Here is a 20053-nt window from a genome sequence, read left to right as displayed (position 1 = left end):
TTGTTTTTCTATTCATAACAAATATACCCACTCTATCAAGCCCGGTGTACATCAACCATTATGTTTCTTCAGTTACCTTCAAAACATCGCTTCTTTGAAAGAGTGAAAAAAGCTACTTACTATCTTTGATTTCTGTTTTTTCATTGAGCTTTACAGGTTTGAAGATTCGATATGATATTCTGTTCACAAGGAGTTGTGCTACCCTAAGTATCTGTCCCACAGTTGATTAAAAGTTGTTAACAGTGTTTAGGATCAGGAACTTGCTTTTGTATACAAGGTTAGTCTTCAAAGTTTTTAAGCATGAACTTGCAAAGTCAAGATAGTTTTTGGTACCATGTAAGCTGTCATCATCAATTTTATTGTAATCATGATGTAATTTCCTAGGTGAAAATCTGAATATGCTTCCCACATTAATGCATTGCATATGAGGTTACTATGGCGATGAGCTTGTTAATCCCATCGAATTTCCTCTTGATTTATTATGCTGGCACACAGAAATATGACAACTAAACGATATGGGAGGTTTTGTTAATTATTATGCATGCCAGAAATCTTTGTTTACCATGTTGTATAATGAGCAAACAATGCTTATCAACCTTGAGTCTAAAATTGCTAAGTTAACCTATTGCTCATAGGAAGGACGTCGGGGTTAACGTAATGAAACGTGGCTTTTGTTTCAACTTTTCTTAACCACCAACCTTAGCAATATTTTTCAAGGTTTACAATTAACGAAATAATTTGCAACTTTAAAAGGCCTTCCAAACATCACTTTGTATAATACAATGAATTGTTATAAAAGCCATTCAGTAGTTAATATTTTGTTTATTGGTAGCAACTTTCAGAACCTCCGCATTCAAATATTGCTTTTGTTTGTTTCAAAACGGCGTTTGATTAAAAGAACTAGTTAGGTGTTGACAAATGATTAGCTGCAGGATTATATACAAAACAAGGTCCAACCATGTTTTTGCTGAAATATGGGCATTATAAATAGCTGATGTCTATGACCTTGCTGATAACTAGTCTACATGTAGGTTTAACCAAACACGTGAACTTTATTTCTATAATTACTTTCCGTATCACCATATATTCTACTTCCTGTTTTTGTATTTTCAGTAGTTTAAATACACCTGAACATGTGGCTAGACTTACTGAACTGCTCAAGACTTTTATAACTATTAAATACTAACGTTTACCAGTTTCAACCCTGGGTTTTATCACATACATGTATGTATCTTTTGTGAGTTCAGCTGTGCATTTGCACAAATTGCATAGTCACATCAGCAGCTTGGCGATATTCTTTAGACTAGCTTCCATTTCCTAATGACATAAAAATGAGTTCATTTTACAATGAGATGTTTATTTTTTAAATATAACAGGCTCAGCTTACCAGCATATTCTGGCAGCAAACATTACATCGAGCACTAGAAGGTGACTCCGTAAAAGCAGTTGCTTTCTATACTAACTACGACATCAAAAAGAAAAGGTTGAACTGTTAAAATATAATATGAATAATTAGTATCACAATATTTCTGGTCAGTGCGCCTCAGATGACAAGTGTTATCAGGTGCTTGTTTCATTCAGTCACAGCTCTGTCCAAACACCTTCATACACAGCTCATTGTAGTCGATGACTCCATCCCCATCGGTGTCAGTCATTTTCATGATTCGCTCAACATCCTACAAAAGGAACACATCAATACATCCCAAACTTGTTTGTCTTCGAATTTGTGTTACAGATTATAGGTTTACAGGTGACAGGTCATGCCTCGACGTAAGATAATTTGGGAAATTGTGTTCCCATGAGATCCAACACTCGAGTAAGCTCATATTTATACTTTCACTTTGTTTTACCATATTTCTGGTTTATGTAGGATTACAAAATTATTTTTACTTTGTGGGGGGAAATTTTTTCACTATAATTCGACGGTTTAACCTTATTAGACTATTAGTTATTGAGATATTGCCAAAATATTGAGAACACTTCTAACCGACCAGTAAATTAAAAGTGGCTGCTGCTTGAACATTGTTGTCTGATTGAAATTTTTACTAATAAATATAAAAATAAACTTAACTGGAGTTGTTTTCTTTCTTGGGATCTCAAACAATATTAATTGAAGAGATAATTTCTCTATCAATACCCAAATAAATCCAATAAAATTATTTAGGTTAATAAAGATATTTTAGTAATAAATGACCATTCAACTTCAGCAAATCCGATTCGACTTCGTTATCTCGGAACGTTCATATACTCCTATCAAGGCGTGAATTACCACAATTATTTCACAATTGTGTGAGATATGTGAGCTTATGGAACCTAAATGTTCCATATGTAGTTTAACACCCCCTTTGAGAATAGGTAATCCTAAAGCAATTACCAAAAGCAAAAATGGCGGCATAAGGAAATGAAGAAGTTATGTCAAATTCTTTAAAGTGTAGCGCTTGAAATACTATAAAATATTCATATCATATATAGCGGTAGACAAAGTTAAAAATGAAATGAGCTTTTTGAAATGACAAATCGTTGCTATCTCTAAAAGGACCTAACAAAAATAAAATTAGGGAAAATGGAGAAAGTGAGGCAAATTCTACAAAATGTACCGATTCAAATACAGGTAGAGGTCACATCATCTATAGTGGTAGACGAGGTTCAGAATAAATTTTCTTGAAATGATTAATCATGGCTTTTAGATCAAACTTTTATCAAAATTTATCACATTCCTTATTCTGACAAATAGAATATAATTATATCAATGTTTTGTAAATTTTACACAACTCTAGTTTGATTTTGCAAATTCTAAAACAGAATTAATATGATAGGTGAATGTGATAAGTTCTAGAGTATTATTACCACGTAGTTATTTGGATGTAAATTTTTGCCTATGGCTCTAATCCAGTGTTGAAGCTCCCAATAAAAGCGATGTACTCACCGACATAGAAAGGTCTCGGGAGAGCTCATCAAACACAGCCTTAAGTTCTGTCTTGTCTATTGTTCCGTCTCCATTCTTGTCGAAGCTCTTGCACACTTTTCGCAACGCCGACTCACTAAAGTGATCATCAGAAATTTATTAAAATAATGAATAAAAAAATGTATTATTTGTACAATGAGTGTGTAAATTAGTCCACATATTTACAAAAAGTATATTTAAAAACCACCATCTTTGATTTTGAAAACGATAACAAATGACTAGCTTTTTTTCTTAAAGATAAATTTACACAAGTACTTTGCAGATTTTTATCAGAAAGTGTTGGTATTTTTCCATTATTTGCGATCATTTTTGATGCCTGAAGTGATCTGATTGCCAGGATGTTTCTCGAAGAAAATTTATAAAACTTTGTTGCGATAAAAACAATTAGTTGTTTAATTTTTCAGGTAATGCAAATCAACTAAAAAGTCATAACAATATTATCACTTTTCAAAGCTGGTTCACCTTTTTCCAGACCAGACATTTACAGTCTATGGAGTTGAAATTGGAAGTTGTCTACCTTTTTATGCAATGAAAGAATACACAATAACTGACAAAATTAGAACATTATTACAGTTTCTACTAAAAAGTTTAAATGTTGCTTTCCGACACATTTTTATATTGTTAAATTAAAATTTGTAATTGGTATGAATAGCATAGCAATCATATTCATATAGTCAAGCAATGCCAACAAACATGTCAAATGCATGTGCAATTCCGCTAGAGTTTTCAGTGAATGTTCATTTAGGTTGGGATGAAATGAAAAATAAACATTTTTATATTTTGTCTTAAAGTAACAACATGAATATGGCATTTAATAAGAAAAGTTGGTCAATAAAATAAGCGTTACTTCAATCATTTTGAGCATAAGCAATATTTCTTTCACCTAAAGTTCAACTTACACAAAGACTTTAGTAGATTTTATCAAAAATTATCGGTAGTTTTCTATCCTTTGCGATTGCTTTTGATATTTGAGGAGGTCTGACTGCCAGGATGTTTCAAGATTAAAATCGGCAAAACTTGATTGCGGTTAAAATGCTGGAAGCAAGGGAAACTGTGACTATAACAGCTTTAGTTGCGAAGAGATCATGTGAATAGAGACATGTAACACTGCAGATTTAATTAGGCATTTCGCACACATTTTTCTTGTGAGTGTTGTAACCATAATCAAGTTTTGTCAATTTTTATTTTGAAACGTCTTGGCAGCCAGACCATCTCAAACATCAAAAACAATCACAAATGATTGAACAACACCGTTACTTTTTGATAAAATCTACTTAAAATTATGTGTAAGTTCGTCTTTCCGGAAGCCCCTCTACCTGCAAGGCGCCTAAACTTGATAGCATGCAGTACAGCAAGGCAAATCACAGAGCAAGACAGACAAACATAAATCACAGAGTATCAGCTAAACACTATGACAGAAGAGATCACTGTTTTTGCAAGAAAATCTTTAGTCTTCTCAAAACTTTGAAAACTTTTGGAGGGTTGAAGCTAGTTGGCTGCTTTGATAGCAGTAACCGTTGTTCCTATTTAATCAAGTACTTCGAAAATGACTTGAACAAAATTTATAAACATATGTATAAACCAACTTTCAAAATTTTAAAAAAAATCTTTTTACAAGCAATTTTAAGACATTATTGAAAAAAAAACTGAGAATTTGGATGATAATTTAACAAAAAAAATTTCTTTCAAAAGAAAAAATTATATCTGTTTATCAGCAATTTTAAGACATTGTTGAAAAAACTAAAACTTAAAGATTTGGGTGATAATTTGACAAATGGAAAGGTGGCTGTGTTTGCCCAACTTTGTTTTAACACTTTGAATCCTTGCATACAGAAGCGCCCCTAATTCTTGGTCATAACAACCTCTTTCAATCAACTGTTAAAACACTTAAAATAGCACAATGTCTTTTGAACTGAATATCAGTTTCAAGCTCAAAGCTTAAAGCTTGCAGAACTCAATGAAAACACAAAAATCAAAGATTGTAAATAGTCTTTTTCACACTCTTTCAAAGAAGTGATGTTTTAGAAGTAACTGAAGAAGCATACTGATTGATGTACCAGTGAGCCGAATAGAGTAAGTAAATTATTTATGAGTGGAAAAACTTTTTTAGTGTGAGTATTTTGTTTCTGAGGAGATGCTTTTTAATTTGGTCTATTTTTGATTTTATTCACTAAAAACTTCTTGTCATTAGGAACTAATGTTCTGACAGCAGCCATTTTTCATTTCTTTGCCGGTTAAAAGTGCCCTCGGTATTTTGGCAATATATCAAAAACTGATTGTCCAAACAATTTCAAAGTTTGGAATCATACTGAAAACTCATGCTAGACAGAGTGAGCAAAAATTTGTAGTTTAAATAAACCTACAGTATTGAAAATTAAGGCACAACTACAAACAAGAGTTTACTTGTGCGTAGGATTAGGTGAGAAAACGCTTACCCAAATTTCAAAGTGTTAAAAACTGAAACATTTTGAAAACTGAAAAACTGCCATAAACTTCAATTCTGGCCATATTTTTTAACTTAGCACTATAAGCTGTTGAGTCTTACTTATGAACATTCGATGCAGTTTTACTCATGGCAGCCACGTATTCTTCCATGGTAACTTGACCGTCACCTGAGGTATCAGCAGTGTCAAATATAGCCTGAAAGCACGAATACCAAGCGGTCGAGGATAAGTACAGCAGGGTGTTAGTAAGACAGAGCATCACATGCAGCAATCGAATTTGCCAGGTCAAGGTTGACCTTGGTGAGAGAGGGAGGGTTTGACTATGTTTCCATGGCGCGTCTAATCCGAAATTTTGTGCCATCCATCAATGACGCAAAACTGAAAGTCAATCGAGCTTTGTTGCTTGCAAATTTTGCGAAAGATGAAAGTGACTCTTGTGATGATGCGCAAGAAAATTTCACACAACTTGTTCCATGTTAACTGTTTTCTACGCTTTTATCATCTTTGTTTTGAAAGCGAGATAGTTAAGTGAGATAAGAGTTTGCCGCTATGACCTCTGGCGTAGAATTCTTTGTTTTTTTACAACAAAGAGCTCGTGTTAATCTGTAACATGTGAATGTTTACTGAAACATTATCACCCGGTACCTCAAGGTGTGCACAACTCCAAATTGGCATTATCCGCACAATGGAAACATAGCATTTATAAGGACAATCGAATAGAACAATTTTTTTTAGATGAATTCGTCATAATTTCTTTTTTATTTAACCAGATGAGTTTTTTGGTAAAAAAGTAACAAATCTTAAAATTAGGGTAAAAATAATAGATGAAATTTAAATTATTAGTGAACTTATCACACCGATGTTTAGTGTATTTTTAGAAAGGTTTTGTGAAGTAAGTTTGTGAAGCCATTGCTAGTTAGCTAAAAAGAAATTTCTTGCAGCAATTTTTTGAGTAGCTTACTTTTCATATGATTGCAGCAACTTGTTCAGTCAAAGAACTCATATATGCTTATTTGAAAATGTTTTCCTTTTAACTTTTTGAGCTAAAACAGAAACTGATAGAAGTCATAAATTATATGTAGAACCAGCAACCAGAAGAGACAGAGAAAGTGGAGGGGGGATAGTTTGAGTGTTTGACAGAATTCTGAAGCCTGAGCACATCAAACCATTAACATAGAGAGCACAACTCTAAAGGATCACATGCAGCTCTCTACCTCTGAACTTCCTGTGGTACACTAAGCATAAGATCAAGGTATTCCTGAAAACTTATAGTACCGTCTTGATCTCGGTCAGTCGAATCAAATATTTTCTAAAATATTAAATATTTCTGGTTGCAAGCTATAAATATATACTAACATCACACAATAAGCCTGTCAAATTAAGCGTATGCTTGAGGGACTTTGAATAGTAATAAAGAAATAAAGAATTAAACTGAAGTCGTCTGCTCATTCACTTGTACAGACAATTATGTTATCTGATGAAGCAAGACAAAGCAAAACTATATTGTTTTATATATGTTGCTTGGTGTCTGACTAAAATGTTTTAAGTTCGTTGCTTGAATAGCTTCAGCAGCCAGTGAATCTTTTACATTCTGCAAAACTTAGTTGGAGTTATCTGAACAGCATGTACATGTATAACCTCAATAACCGGCTTCCTGTCATTATGGTTGCTAAAAAAGTCAATCAGTATTATTTTGACCACAGATAATATGACGAAGGCTATAATGCCATCAACAAAAGCTATGCTTTTTTAACATGGGAGGAGCTTGTAGAAGCCATGTTGCAACTTAAAAATTCGAGTGTAAAAAAACTGTATTTTTTTACTTGCGATTTTTCAACCAAGAATAATAATTTGTTTCACGTGTATTGACTAATTTTTAAGAGAAATAATCGATCATCACTGCGGATGTCATACAAATATCAAAAATCGTTAGCTATGTATGTTGTAATAAATGAGTAAAATTCAGTTACCACATAGCGACTCTAAATTTCACATAAATGCTTCTATGACAGTTGATCATAGATTAAGCATAATTTCGCGTAAAGCAGTGAAAGGTTTAAATGGCATAAATGACTTCATCACTCAGTGAATCTGTTACATTCTACAAAACTAATATGGAGTTGTCTGAACAACACAAATGAGTACAACCTCAATAACCGGCTTACCGATGTTCTGGTTGCTAAGAAACCCAAATCGTGATATCTTGGCCACGCATAATATGACACAGGCTATTTTATAAGTCATTTATCCTCTTATTAACGACCCATCTAAAAATTACTAACTATTTTATTCTTTCCCTTTTCAGAGCATTTGCATATCAATTGATTTACATTCGAGTTACCATAGTTACGACTTGCTATCTGTTGCGAATGCAATGACTCAGTTAATCAGCATTTTTAGTCAGTTTCCTGTCTCCAGATTTTAAAGTAAATGCAAATTTGTCGATTTCCTAAACCCGTGTGGGAGCTTATTATCATTGAAGCATATCCGCTGATACTAGGTTTTGCGATAACAAAACCAACACGGCACAAAATACTTATGGAATTTCAGTGTAGCCTAGGTAGATAGCTAATCTCAGCTCCCATTGGCAAAGCAATCAAATGCTACAAACGAGTCTCCAAATTGGTCAGGAATTAAATTATTTCCGTTGTTAGACTAGCTTGATTGAAATAAGTTTCTTAATCGTTTTTGATTGAGGAAATCACTTGTGGCAGGCCACTTTGAAAAAGGCAGCATGCCTTTTTCCTTTGTGATAAATGGCATATTATGTTTAGAAAATAATTTTTTGGTCTACAAAAATTACTAAAAATGACAATGATGCTTCATAGTAAAAATCTACGTAGTAACGATCCACGATGCCCAACTTTTACAGTAAAACTATCTTGCCAATCTGCTCGCTCAAAGTTCAAATATGGCCTGCGCTATACCAGGTTCCCTCGCCTAACAAGATCAACAAGTAAACTCCCTTTCAAGTGTTTTATGCAACCATGCTTTTAATATTAATATATGGGCAATCTCGAGCGGGAGTTTGAGCCATGAGGTGTCAAAACTATGAACATAATTTCTCATGGAACCATTTAATAGAGCTATTTAATTGAGGATTCTCCACTCAGTAAACTAAATTGAAGATTTAAACATAAAAGCGCACTTCACATATATAGATCACTAGCGTTAAGCTCAACATTTCTTCCATCTTAAACAGATTTTTAACACAAATTGCTTCACTGCGTTTGTGTGACAATCCATGAACACATTCGATGAATGTACATGTAATTGTCATTAATGCCTGCCACGGAACATTTTGGAGCCATTAATCCTATAGATGTTTAAAAGGCTGACTGGTTCTCAAGAATCAGATGAATCTTGATTCATGCTCAGGTCTGAATCAAGATTCATCTGTGTCATGATCAAGATCCGCCGCATGACCCGGCAGAAGACACGGAACATTCGCGTGTGAAGTCTGTGGACACTCATTATTTACGCAGACTAACAGGCACACATACACAATAGCAATATATTTATAATTAATTATAATATATATAATATACATTAGTATTTTATATAATATATATAATTTACATTATATAAATTAGTGTATATAAATTATAATATATACTATATACATATATTATTTAACATATATATGTTAACTGCTATTGTCTACAATTATAACTATAGTTTATAATCATATTATACATAATATTTGGATGAAATATATTGTATGTACAGTATTGTATGTATGGTATGTTGTATATTGTGTGATTGTATATTATATATATTATATTATATATATCGAATATATTTATGCATAATATGGGCTTATTATATTATATAATTACAATAATATAATAATATAGTATATAATTTTAAAATAAATACATGCATATATAATTAATATATATTATTAATAATATTATATATATACATAATTACAAATTATAGTCATAATTGTAAGCAATAGCATTTAACAACAAATGTTGTTTTAGTTTTATGTTATAGTCACATAGATTATTGTTGTTGGTAATGACAGGAAATGCTTTCTGACTAGATATAAACAATTTCTCTAGCGATGTCTACCATCATTATAGCATCCAAACTAGAGACAGATTCTATCTCTCACTTATGCAATGACTATGAAACTGGATATTCTGTAATCATTATGTTTCTGTAGACGTTTCACTTGTCTGCAGGACAAATGGCATTGGTAAGACATTCATGTGTGCAGCCACAGCAGCTACGCTATGAATTTGTTTGGTTTTTCATCACTTTTTGTGATGATAATACTTTAACTAATTTAAAGAGTGATGAAATGTGGTGCTCTGTTGAAATGTTGGCCGCAAAAAATCAAACAAGGATCTGAAAGATTTTCTGTCATTAGGTATATCAACAAATAGGGCTAATCAAACATTACCCAATAATCAAGTGGATAGCAAGGTGTGGCCTGATGACATAGAGTTACCAAGAGTAAGCAACTCCCAATTTTTAACTGTTTGTTATTAAGAGCAAGGTGGTGGAGAAGGCTAGCAGAAAGTTCGCTAATTTGGTGATTATCCTAATTTGCCAATTCTAAAGGCCATCTGCTTCAATAATAGAGAAGACATTAGAATATAAATATGAGTTTTCCAGCAAGTGTCAATTTTATGTTACTGTTAAAAGCAATAAATGGTCAATAATATAAATACTACCATCTGCTTGGTAAATTTGACATCCTCATAGGAATAACATAAAAGAGGAGTATTTAAATATCCCTAGTGTATTTTTATTATATTGCAATTGGCTGACATTGAGACTGCTTGCAAACCATTTTCCTTTTGATCAATAGGGGCCTCTGACCACAACTGCTAATGTAGAGGTTGCTGATATCCCATGAGAACTTGACGAAGCTAATCAAATAATGGTCAGCGATGGATTGTGAATTGCATTTACAGGTTGGCGTACATTATTCCCCATACATTCAGACTCACGTATTATCTGTATTCAGAGAAGCTATAAATTTTTCATAACACCATCCGGGTACCGTCCAGGTGAGTGCATGAAGTTGCCGCTCATATTTTTCAAAGTCTCAAAGGTCAAATTGAACCAAAATTACTCTCTGCATTATTTATAGAAATTGTCTGTCCATGTCTGTCCATGTCTGTTTTTACTGATCTAATGTAACAACTTGTCACCAGTTCAATTGATGTCATGGACAGTGGTTTATAGACACCTAACTAGATGTGGGTAGGCCCATGCATTGTTTACAACTGTAGCCTGAGGTTTTTGTTAACAGTTATGTTTGACATAGTTGATCACAAATGCACTAAATATTAGCTAATTTAACTCATTGCATACCACAAACCATGCAGTCCAGCTCAGCACAGTGTTTCTGTATAGTCAAGAGCCACGTGAAGTGAGTTTATATAAAAATAACAAAATTGTATTATTTTACATAATATAATACATCTATATATTATACATATATATATATATATATATTATACATATATATAGCATATATATCATAATACCCATACTACAGGCAGTACTGTTTCGGTTTTTTAAGCCTCATCAGTTCAGCTCAAAGCCGGTAAGAGAGACAAATCCCATCCCAGCTGACAAATATATATACATAGATAATATTATATATAATATAGGTTTAAATATATATATATAATACCATATTATCAGCTTTTTATTTATATAGTTTATGAATAAGAAACTGATTTCTTCTTTCTGCACAAACATGCTTATTTACACGTAAATACATTATTTCTAATTGGAGTTTGCTTATTTCCATTTAGATCCAAAAACACTTTTAGCTTTCATCTATCCAATTTGGACATGGAAAGAACAGATAAAATTATTTGAAACATATTTTAGTGCCACTGATTTTTTTAGATGAATTATTTAATGAGGTTGGTGCAAAAAATATATGCATAGCCTGTAAACAACAGATTCGGGTTCAACTTCACTAGTGGTGACAGGAAGCCATCTAGCCATAAATTGATCCCCCTGCCATATCGCTTTGTCTACAATTTTGTAGTTAGCTTTGTAGCTAGTTAGTTTTGTACGAAAAGTTAAGCATCGATTCAGAAATAGTCAATGATCTGAGGGTAGCTGACTACGGGAAAATTGCGTAATTCCTTTATTGAACAGACACCTCAATCATGCTGTCGTGAGAGCCTGACAGTCGCCTCCCGTAAAGTATGAAAGCCACAGTTTGACCTACACGACTGAGGAAAGCTATCCCATTTCAAAGCCACAATAGCATTACTTTACCTATGTGGCCTTATAAATGTGAGTTTTATGAAGGCATCTTGTTGTTGATCGTTGTTTTGTCACTACTTCAGTTTTCTTTCGATTTGCTAGAAACTAGTATAGTTGGAACTTAGCCAAAGTCACCGGTGAAATTAAAAGTTTTTACATAAAAATCTCAGTGTTTGGAAGTTGTCTATCCAGTTAGGCCCCCTATAGCTATAAATTTTAGCAACGAAAAGTCTGCTTTGCAGAGAATTTGAACTCAGCACCTGTAGGTCTGCAAACCAGTGAGCTAATCCACTGCGTTATAATGTCCTTGTTATACTATGGCATAATAGGACACATACTTATGTATCACTTGCGAAAATACTAGCACGCTTTAAATTCATGATTGTGTTATAGATCATTACGTGCAATGTAACATTACAAGCGAGCTTCAGATGTAAGGCACGACTCATTATAGTAAGTGACTAGCTTTACTAGTTCACTAAAATTCATAGGGTAATTATTTTATTACCTGTGTCCTGACTGTACATTCAACTAGTATACAAATAAATAGCAAAGCATAGTAATTTTGAAAAGTAGAAAACCTAGTGTTTTCTATAAAAACAAATTACAATAAATTGCGCTCAATTTGGTTAAAAAATAACTGACTTGCGACTGACATCAGTTGGTTTAATGTTTTTTACTCTGTTTACTCTGGTTTCTTTTCATAATGGTGGCAAACCACATCAAAATATTTGTTGATTGCTGTGACTTTATCTGTGACTCCAATTATTTACTTGATTCAGTGGAGAAGTACCCACCGATGACACTCACTCTTTTGTTAAAAAATTTCATGACTCAACTTACAAAGTGCTCCGAATATTAGATGGCAAAAATCAGTTTACATTTTCGAAAACCTGAATGCATAGCTAGAAATATGTATGTATATCTAATAATCAGACATTTGTGATCTTGATAAGATATCTACAAGCTTTTTTGTTTGTATACCAAATGTTTAGTTCAAGTACCCAACGCAACTTTTGCAGGATGAGAAAAAATCAAAAAACTTTCATAAGTTTTGTCTGTCATTGTACTACAAACTATTTAAAAAAAATTCTAGTTTAGACTTTACTAAAACATTCTAAACAACCTGAGTTAAGGTTTGTATTCTTGTCAGTGGATGCATAAGGAGATTGTGATGTGTTTAATTTTAATTCTATTACTATTATTACTACTATTACTACTATTACGTTCGCAGTCCTATACTGCCAAGAGAGATCTTTGTGTAATAAGTATGTATACAACTATGCCACAGTACACCGAGGTGGTCGAGTGGCATGGTTGGTAAAGTGCCTGGCTGAGATTTCAATTTAGGTGTGATGCATTTTTTCTTAATACTTTTAAGTGTGGCTTCGGAACAATGGACAGACAGACATGGCTTTTATTATATTAAATATTTCATTATATTATTTCTTAATTACCAAAGCTTATATATTTGCTATGACAATCTACTTGACAAGCTTAAAGTTGACACGCTGACTGTATGCAAAGGCAGACTGTCTTTCCATATAGTTACTAGTTTGCCTTGTCTTGCAAACAGTTCTTGCTTGACTATTGATTTTACGTATAAATTGCCTGTCAGCTTGTTGCGAACCCACTTGAAGAGGGACGTGAGATTACTGTTGACCAATATTTCATTACTTGCAGTGCCTCAAAACTACAATGCCTACAGTACTGTAGATTAGCCATATTCACTATTAGTCTGTCGCTTGGCATTCATAACCTAATTCAATGGGCTACAGACTGCTGCTGTCGGCACAAAAGCTTGGGTGGTGCTGAAAGACATTCAATAACATCGGCATTATTCTCAAGAGACCCAAAACTAAGCCTGCCTGCCGTAATTGTATTTTTATGGATTGAATTTAGGAGGTCAAAAGGCCAGCTTTGATATAACTGAAAACCATCTGCCACTTTAATTAAAGACACAAGATTTAGGTTGCTGTTATAGGCTGCACTTTTGTTATGAAATGTGTTGTCTGAGGGTGGGAAAGTTCTCCCATGAATGTTCTAGCATATTTTCATTTTAAGCCGTGCTTAGGCCTACCTGTTATTTTGACTAGCTAAAACTCAGACTCACTATGTTTTCTTGACATGGTTAATCCCACTAGTTTTAGAGATCTGCCATACGGAACCAGTAAAAACCCACAAGTCAAGCAAGTTTTTGCATGTTGCAAATTTTTATTCAATGGTTCATGCTTGCGAAAGGTGCAAATGGCTTGTGCGGACGAGGCGCAAAAAAATGTGCTTTAGCTATTCCATTTTAAACATTTTTCCGCACTTCAGCCATTCTTATTTTGAAAACGTGCTGCTAGGTGAGACATGATCATGCGGCCTTGACCTCTAGCATTAAATTTTAACAAGGCGTCCGCAGTTAATCTGCAACATGTGAATGTCTATTGAAACACTCATTGCGCGGTAACTCAACATGTGCACACAATTCCAAATCTGCACCACCCGCAAAATAGAAGCATAGTAACTAGCAGCCATTATTCTTGGCAAAAATTTAGCCAAACCTTACAAAGATCCATTTTAGAAAAATACAAAATCATGGTAGTTAGGCCAGGAAGCTCGCAACATCCTTCTTTTACTTGTTTCGAATCTGGGTGTTGATGAACATTGAAGTAATAACCATAGAGCCATGACAGCATCAGCAACAAACAAAGATTTATACTTGCGCTCCATTCATACAAAGCTTTTAACTTTATAGTTTATTTCATAATTGAAAATTTTTTTTCTACTTGTCAGCAAATTGTCTCTACTTTTTATTGTTTTGTAGTACTTTGTATACAATTCTGTCAATCAATCATGGCCGAGTATTTCCATGAGCGTTAGTCACTCGACTGTACTGATCTCTCAAATTGTGTTGCACCGATTGTATCAATTCAATTTTTACTTCTTCTTGTTGGAGCAAAAACGGGTTTCTAGATTATTAGCTATTTGTCAACCAGACATGTGTAATGGGTAGTTGCTCTAGGGCCTATTTCAAAGATGACACCTCCAGTCAAAATATAAAACGAGATTTATAAACTCTTCTACATAACTGTTTTGCATTTTTCAAAATATAAATGCCTAAAAAACATCAGAAATGTTAAGCAAAAGCCTTTTACCTACAGCAGTGTTTTTTAATCCCAAATTGTTAGGCTTTCAAACTTTTCTCCTTTTGTAATGAAACATTTTATTAAATAAGTTATGTTTGGTAGCAGTTTCATGAAAATCCTTTGAACAGCTTCAAATTTATTTTCACTTTAAAACAATCTCAAAACAGCTTGATTTGCAGTGTGGCACATTGAGCAAAAATTAAGGCTAGGTATATGCATATAAGAAGGGGGGGGGGGCAAAAAGTTGAGCAGCTAGTCGCAACTGTTTGTATACGCAACTGTTTGTATACGCTTATGCAAACAGAAATTCATGAGTAATGAAAGGGGTAATGAGGTAGACCTCATGCTATAGTACTAACGGGAGGTATATCTCACATTATAGTGTGGTAGACCTGATGCTATAATAGCACCGGTTAAAACAAGACTGGCTAAAATAAGACTGGACTCTGCCATCATGAGGTAGCCGGTATGAAGTAACTCAACACCAAGCCATCCGTAATCTGATGATCAGATAATTATTTGAAAGCTAGTGTTACGAATGTGGCATCCAAAACAGGTTTGATATCATCATTTTGACATGTGACTGAGTGAATACTATGCGAGGCGAGAAGATTCCATGCTCCCACGCATCATCGGCAATGAGGTGTTTAGGCTGTTTGCTCAGCTTGTGTTTTCTATTCATTTCTCTCATAAAACTAGCTTATTTAGATAACAAAAGAATGATTGTTAGAGGGGATAGTGTGTCCGATGCTATGGGCTGGTGCTTGTGTTGTGCCCACGCACTGAGCTGATGAATTTAGGTCATGCAGTTGACCTTTTCATAGCTAATACGTGAGCGTACACCACTTTTCGAAGGAAGTCGTTGGTTAGAAAGGGCAGCGATTTTGAGAGATACTTGTTTGTTTGGTTGCTGACGTGCTTATATAAATAACAGGGAAGTTATGATAAGCCATAAAAAGCTATGAAAAACTTTATGGTGGTGCCAGAAAACTGCACCGGTGAAATTAATTAATCATATCAAATGCTTGTCAGTGCATATGTTGGAATTTGATGATAAGATATTTGGTTTCTATGCTTGCTCCCGAAAATGTGGAACACTCAATATTTAAGGTAAATTCTATACGAAAGTTGGGATTTTTCCATCATTTGTGATCGTTTTGATGTCTGAGGTGGTCTGACTGCCAAGATGTTTTAAGACTAAAATCGACCAAACTTGATTATGGTTAAAACACTCAGACTCAAGAAAGTGTGATTACGATGTCCTAGTTGCAAAGAGACTGACAGAATAGAGACGCGTAGTTCTGCAACTTGAACACAATGTTTGATATTAATTATCGCAACAGTAACAACTTGTAAAGTTATTTTGCATGTATTCTTTTAGTATTTTAACCTTGATCAAGTTTTGTCATTTTAATCTCTAAAATCTCTTAATCTAGGCAGTCAAATCACATCAAACATTAAAACAATCGCAAATGATAAAGAAATATTGATGCTTTCACATGAAATCTACTAAATCTGTGTTTAAGTTCATTTTCAAAAAGCAAAGCTGTTTGATGATTATCAGGTTGCAAGTGATGACCATCTAATTGGAGTTACCTAAACATGGAATATTATAGGCGTAGCCTAAGGATGCGTGGGTTTGTTGTTTCTATTTGTGTTATGAAGTTACATTCTCCTATTACATTCTATTCATTAATGTTAATCACTTTAGAAGTTTCAAATTTGACACTTCAAATAACAAGACAGGAGCTTGCTAAAACTAAAATAACATTACAAATCGTTGTAATATTAAAGGCTATGGTGCATTTTTTTCAATGTCTTGGTCATAAAATGTAAGATTCTAATGCAATATACATGTACCATGATCAAATCAAGAAGTAAGAAAATTTTGATAAAAAATTTCAAAACTATGAAAGGATAGCTATGGTACCATTCTTAGGAAGATCATTATTGACCATATTCTAGGAACGAAAGCTTACATCTGTGGCAACAAATCTGACATCGAAATAACAAGTTTCAAAGACTAGATGTGTTTTGACAAGAACAATTCAAAACTTATCATTTCATCGGTAAAAATATACAAATGTTTTTACTGGCATTACTATACAAAGTTTGCCCAGACGCAGCGTACGTAAAACTAGTTTGTCAGTATAAGTACAAAACCATCAAAGAACATCACTGGCTGGTTTATTTTGTATGATTATATGACTCACCTCTACTTGGGCGGCGGTGTAACCTCGGTTGTCGACGAGAAAGTCACTGAGCTCGGAGTAAGCCAGAGATCCTGAGCCATCCGTGTCAACAGCTTTAAACCATTCCTCCATTTGTTCTTTGGTGGCCATATTTCTACAATTGTTACTATAACAGTATTAATGCTATACTATATATTATAATACATAGTATTAATAATACTATACATGTATATTATTAATTAATACGATCAAACTAAAAACCTTTGAACATTCGTTCAGGAGTACCTTTAGAGCGATTTCATTTTTGTCACCAACTGTATGGAAATAATTTACGTAATGATGAGGCGTAAGCTACTAGCAAAGAACCTGAAGATAATTAGTGAGATATTTAGTTAGATATAGTTAGATATTTAAATATTCTTAGATTTTAATTTTCTGTTAATAAATGATAGTTACGGTTATGCAAACATGACAGAATATGGTAGGATAAAGAGCTAAAGAAAAGCGTTTTTTTATTTAATGCAATGCCATAAAAAAGATGAGTCGTTTGTACTGTAACAAGCGTTTGTACTGTAACAAGCATTATTTATCACCTGATTTGCAATCTCTTTAAACAATGAACTCTTTCATTAGTTTCGCAAAAATTAACACAACAGGAACGTCTGATTTTTTTTCGAAAGGGACAACAAATCACATCTGAACACAATTTAATGAATAAAACAGTCCACTATCCTGTGGATTAAGTTCTTCGCACTACAAGATTATATTTTGACATGTCAAATGTTTTAAAGAAAATTCTCTGTGATAACATTATTGCATGTTTCAGAAAATGTATCTTCGTGGCTATGCAACATTTTTCTTTTGTGGAAAACAATTAGTTGATTAGCCATCATGTTACTAGTTGTTACAAATGATTCTGTTATCCTTGTTCTATTTATTTGATATTTTTATTAATTATATAATATTAATTATATAAAATATATTTTTATTTTTATTATTTGATGTTTAGTTATTAACTAAAAATATCTGGCTAGAGTAGTTATAAAAACTGTCACTTACTCCTTCTGACAGCAACAGCGTTAACCATTGTAAATTGTGTGCAGTATCAAGCATTCGATGAAAGTTACAGACAAGCGCAAAAATGCCTATTATACAAACTGCAATGCGTCGAAACTATAAAGATGAAAGTATCGTTCTACCCACGCATTTGTGTTAACTTGTTGTCTGCAAGTTGAGAAACAATATAAAATGATAAAAATTCTATTTTATTTCCTAAAAGTACAGCTAACTTATCAAAACTTCAGAAGCAAATAATATAAACTTTGGTCGAGCAATATGCTTAGCAAGTGAGCGATGAGCGTTGAAACTTATCACCCGGCTCAGGCTGGCCACACGTTGTCTTACAACTAAGTAGCTTTATATCCGACTTACAATTAGATGAGTGTGAGTATTCTGTTGTCTATGCTCAGCTCTCTCCTCGCGAATGCGCTCTAGTAATCGATGTAAGCCGCCTATCAATTCAGAGAGCCTTTTGACACGGAAACGCGAGAGGTTACCTACTGAAGGAAAACAAGCAATATAAGCGAATGTAAAAGACATTCCATAAGCATATTATGTGAGTGTTAAGAATTTTATATTTACCATTTTTAATATGCTTGACTTTGCGTAACATGCATGTTTTTGTGTTAAGAATAAAAGCTTTTAAAATTAGATAAGGGATAATCAGAGCCAAATCCAAAAAAATTCATGAATATCGGGCATGCTCTTTGTGAATTAACTTCTACGGTGACAATTTCCTAGCATTGATGGAATAATTAAAAACTGCTTTTTTTAAAATTTTTAATTACTTTCTGTACACCATGATCTTATCTTTTAAAATTTAAAAAATGAACTGAGATTAAAAACTATTTTCTTCTTGTAGTGGTTAAACGACCCTTCAGCTCATCTCATTTGCATTACTATCAAAATACTGTTGGAGGAAGATTGAGACAGCCACTGTGATTGGTCATACAGATCAGGTTACTTTTCGATGAGCTTTGCAACAACAAAAAACGCATTTGCTTTTGATAACTGTGCCAAACCCTCTACAGTCATACTTCGACTTACGAGCTTAGTGCGTTCCGAGACTGAGCTCGAATGTCAATTTACTCGCATGTTGGTGCAATTTATTTATACATAGTACAATTAAATATATATTGATTGGTTTCCATACTCTAAAAAAATGCAAATAAAACACTCAAAACAAGATATTGTAACAGAAAGAACATGTTGGTTATTGTCCAAACTTACCATAAGCTTTTAAAAAGCAACAGATAAAAAATAATGCAAGGAAATGTGATTAATTAAAATGTAAAATTAAATACATACAATAGCAGCTAACGCTAGCATTTGCCAGAGAGGGAGATATCCTAGGGAGTTATAGAGAGTTATCCTTCATTACAACAGTTGACTTTGATAAATTTTTGGATTTTATCAAAGTCTTAAACGACAAACTTAGAAGCAATCCTAAAAGCAAACTTTAATTTTTAACTTAACGTAATTAAAATTTCTTCGGCGTTCATATGGTAGTTTGAAGTTTCTTGCTGGTTAGCTAATTTTTCCTTTGTTTCGCTTTCACGACTAGCTGGCCGTTTTAAGATAAACCTATCTAAGGACGTTTGCCTTTGTCACCCTTTCAACATGTTGCGATTAGGACGAACACAGGTGTCTTCACAAACGGTTAATGTACGACCACTAGCCAACTTGTCCGAATGTTTATAGTTTTGATAGATAGCACTGGCCTTTTCACATAGCATCGTTCAGTTACGCTGTCACCGGCCAATTGTTGATCTTTTATCCAATGCCTGAGCAGTCTCTCCATCAGCGGTCGTGAAGATCGCTGCGCCGTTTAGAAACTATGGTTAGTCATTTTGCGAACTAAATAAATGCCCAGAATATAACCCTTCTGTTTGATAATTGTGAATGTATTTCTGCTGTCATATTGCTGAGCTAGCTCAATCACGCATACACACTTTGCGCATTTTTCAATAATTTTCCGTTTAACCCATTCAGGACTGTTCCCGATCACTTCGG

The 20053-nt window shown here is 33.6% G+C and overlaps 2 protein-coding genes across 4 annotated transcripts in view; one reads left to right on the top strand and one right to left on the bottom strand.

The window, feature by feature from the left end:
• Positions 1–20053, top strand: part of LOC137398598 (uncharacterized) — a 253513-nt gene that overhangs the window by 96804 nt on the left and 136656 nt on the right. The window lies entirely within an intron of this gene.
• LOC137398704 (uncharacterized) lies at positions 1337–18536 on the bottom strand. 2 transcript variants are annotated; one of them, XM_068084889.1, is made up of 5 exons: positions 18413–18536; positions 17003–17135; positions 6624–6718; positions 2927–3041; positions 1337–1676 (listed from the first exon to the last, which is right to left on the bottom strand). In XM_068084889.1, the coding sequence occupies exons 2-5, from the start codon at positions 17129–17131 to the stop codon at positions 1578–1580; spliced, it is 438 nt and encodes a 145-aa protein (XP_067940990.1). In that variant the 5' UTR covers positions 17132–17135; positions 18413–18536; the 3' UTR covers positions 1337–1577. The 2 variants fall into 2 exon arrangements, with proteins under 2 accessions (XP_067940990.1, XP_067940991.1); XM_068084890.1 differs by lacking the exon at positions 6624–6718 and adding an exon at positions 5511–5605.

This window comes from Watersipora subatra, chromosome 6, assembly GCF_963576615.1.
Source record: "Watersipora subatra chromosome 6, tzWatSuba1.1, whole genome shotgun sequence".
Classification (NCBI taxonomy): Eukaryota; Metazoa; Bryozoa; class Gymnolaemata; order Cheilostomatida; family Watersiporidae; genus Watersipora; species Watersipora subatra.
This window is presented reverse-complemented; position numbering and strand designations above follow the sequence as displayed.

Coding starts and splice junctions, on each gene's coding strand:
- LOC137398704 (XM_068084889.1), bottom strand. CDS start 17,131: ATGGCCACCAAAGAACAAATGGAGGAATGGTTTAAAGCTGTTGACACG. Junction 6,719..17,002: donor ACACCGCCGCCCAAGTAGAG/GTGAGTCATATA, acceptor TTAATATTTTAG/AAAATATTTGATTCGACTGA. Junction 1,677..2,926: donor CCCGAGACCTTTCTATGTCG/GTGAGTACATCG, acceptor TTCCTTTTGTAG/GATGTTGAGCGAATCATGAA.